The following is a 1577-nucleotide window of genomic DNA, read 5'->3' as shown; positions in this document are numbered from 1 at the left end:
AATTTCTATTGGTTAGCAAGGTTTGCAATTTGACAAATCATCCAGTCGATTCCCGGATGGGCCCTTTCGTACCAGTTGGCAAGGCTTCCAAAATTCTGGGTGCCCCCCATTGGTGCGGAAAACTTCTACCCACTGACAGGGAAGGAAGGGGGGGCTCCCTGGTGATCACAAACCCAGCTGCATCCCAACAGACCCGCCCTTCGCCCAGCATCGCAAATGCGCATGCCCCAGAGAGGGGAGAAGAAACTGCACCTGCGCTCGCCTTTTGACAACACTTCGGTCACACGTTTTGAAACATTTCCTCGATTCCATCACACACACCCCCCGGCCCTGCCGTCCAGCCAGTCTTTGATCTGGACCCACACCGCGAGCCGCCTTCATCAGACGACACGGGGCGGGGGCACGTCCCTTGTCGCGTCGTCCGCACCCTGCCCGACACGGCGCTCCTGATCGTGGGCCCTGCCGTGCCTGTTTGGTGGGGTCTCCGCGGGCGTCGTCGAGAGGGTTGTTTCACGGCTGGCGGTAAACGTGCTCACATCTGCTGTGTGTTCGTCCGGAGATGCGCGATCAACCTATTTGGGAAAAGAACCAACAGAACCAACAGAACCCCGTGGCTCGTCATCTACATCTTAACCGTGTGCGCGGTTTGCTCTCCTGGGCATCTGATGTTTCCCTGGGCCTCACCAGAGGCACTTTGTCAGTCTTTTGACCTGCACACCCCATGAGGTGCGTGGCCCGCTGAATGGAAGTATTCAAACAGGGCCAGATAGTGTTTATGCAGCGCATCTAGTGTTCGAGACTTATGATAGTTGCAACGGATCATGTGTTGGTTGGGATGGGCATGTGTCTGCTGCTGATGACTATCGTTGCTTGGTCCCCGGGAGCATGCCCTGAGTATTGTGCACCGAATAAGGTCCCTTGCATGCGGCATGCCAGACAATGCGATGGCCCCCCTAAATCTCTTCCATATCATCCAAATCATCCAGCACAGGCCAATCCCCCACTTCCACGCGCTCCGGGCGGACGAAGACGCCATGCTTCAGCGCAGACTCCTCGCCCCAGTAACGTGTCCCTTGGATACTGCCGTCGTTCTTCCCCACCGGCTCGTCGAGGTGTACGCCAACCCATGGCCCCGCGCCGCCTGGGATTGCGGGCACCTCCCCCACATACTTGATGACACCGCGCCTCGTGTCATCGCCGCCAACGCGGCACCTACGACCAGCGCCGATGCCGCGCTGCTGAATGTCGCGTTCGAACGCTTCAATCTTGGCCTGCTCGTGGCTTGGGGCGTCGGGGTCGAAGCGGCCCAGCTTCTGAGCCTTCTTCCAGGCAAGGACCGAGTCTGTCTTCTTCTCGTATTCCTCAACAGGGAGGACAAACTTTTCGACGCTCGTGTCATTAAAGTTGGGCTGAGCGTTGATGGGGCGCGTGTCCACGACCTGGGGCTTCGCGTTAGTGTCAAAATATCCGGCTGCCTGTGCAGTTGTTGGGCAGGCACGAAAGACGACTGTGTGGGCGGCGGCAACGGGTTCGGGACGAAAATGCATCATCCTAGCATGTGTGTCTTGTTTCATCTT

At 57.9% G+C, this 1577-nt stretch overlaps 1 protein-coding gene across 1 annotated transcript; it reads right to left on the bottom strand.

The window, feature by feature from the left end:
* Nucleotides 1–953: 953 nt before the first annotated feature.
* Nucleotides 954–1574, bottom strand: VDBG_07134 (cell polarity protein alp11; the record flags this gene model as incomplete). Its single annotated transcript, XM_003002517.1, has 1 exon — nucleotides 954–1574. The coding sequence occupies one exon, from the start codon at nucleotides 1572–1574 to the stop codon at nucleotides 954–956; it is 621 nt and encodes a 206-aa protein (XP_003002563.1).
* Nucleotides 1575–1577: the final 3 nt, after the last annotated feature.

Source organism: Verticillium alfalfae, genomic scaffold (genome assembly GCF_000150825.1).
Source record: "Verticillium alfalfae VaMs.102 supercont1.9 genomic scaffold, whole genome shotgun sequence".
NCBI lineage: Eukaryota > Fungi > Ascomycota > Sordariomycetes > Glomerellales > Plectosphaerellaceae > Verticillium > Verticillium alfalfae.
Note: the sequence above shows the minus strand (reverse complement) of the source record. Positions and strands in the feature narration are given on the sequence as shown.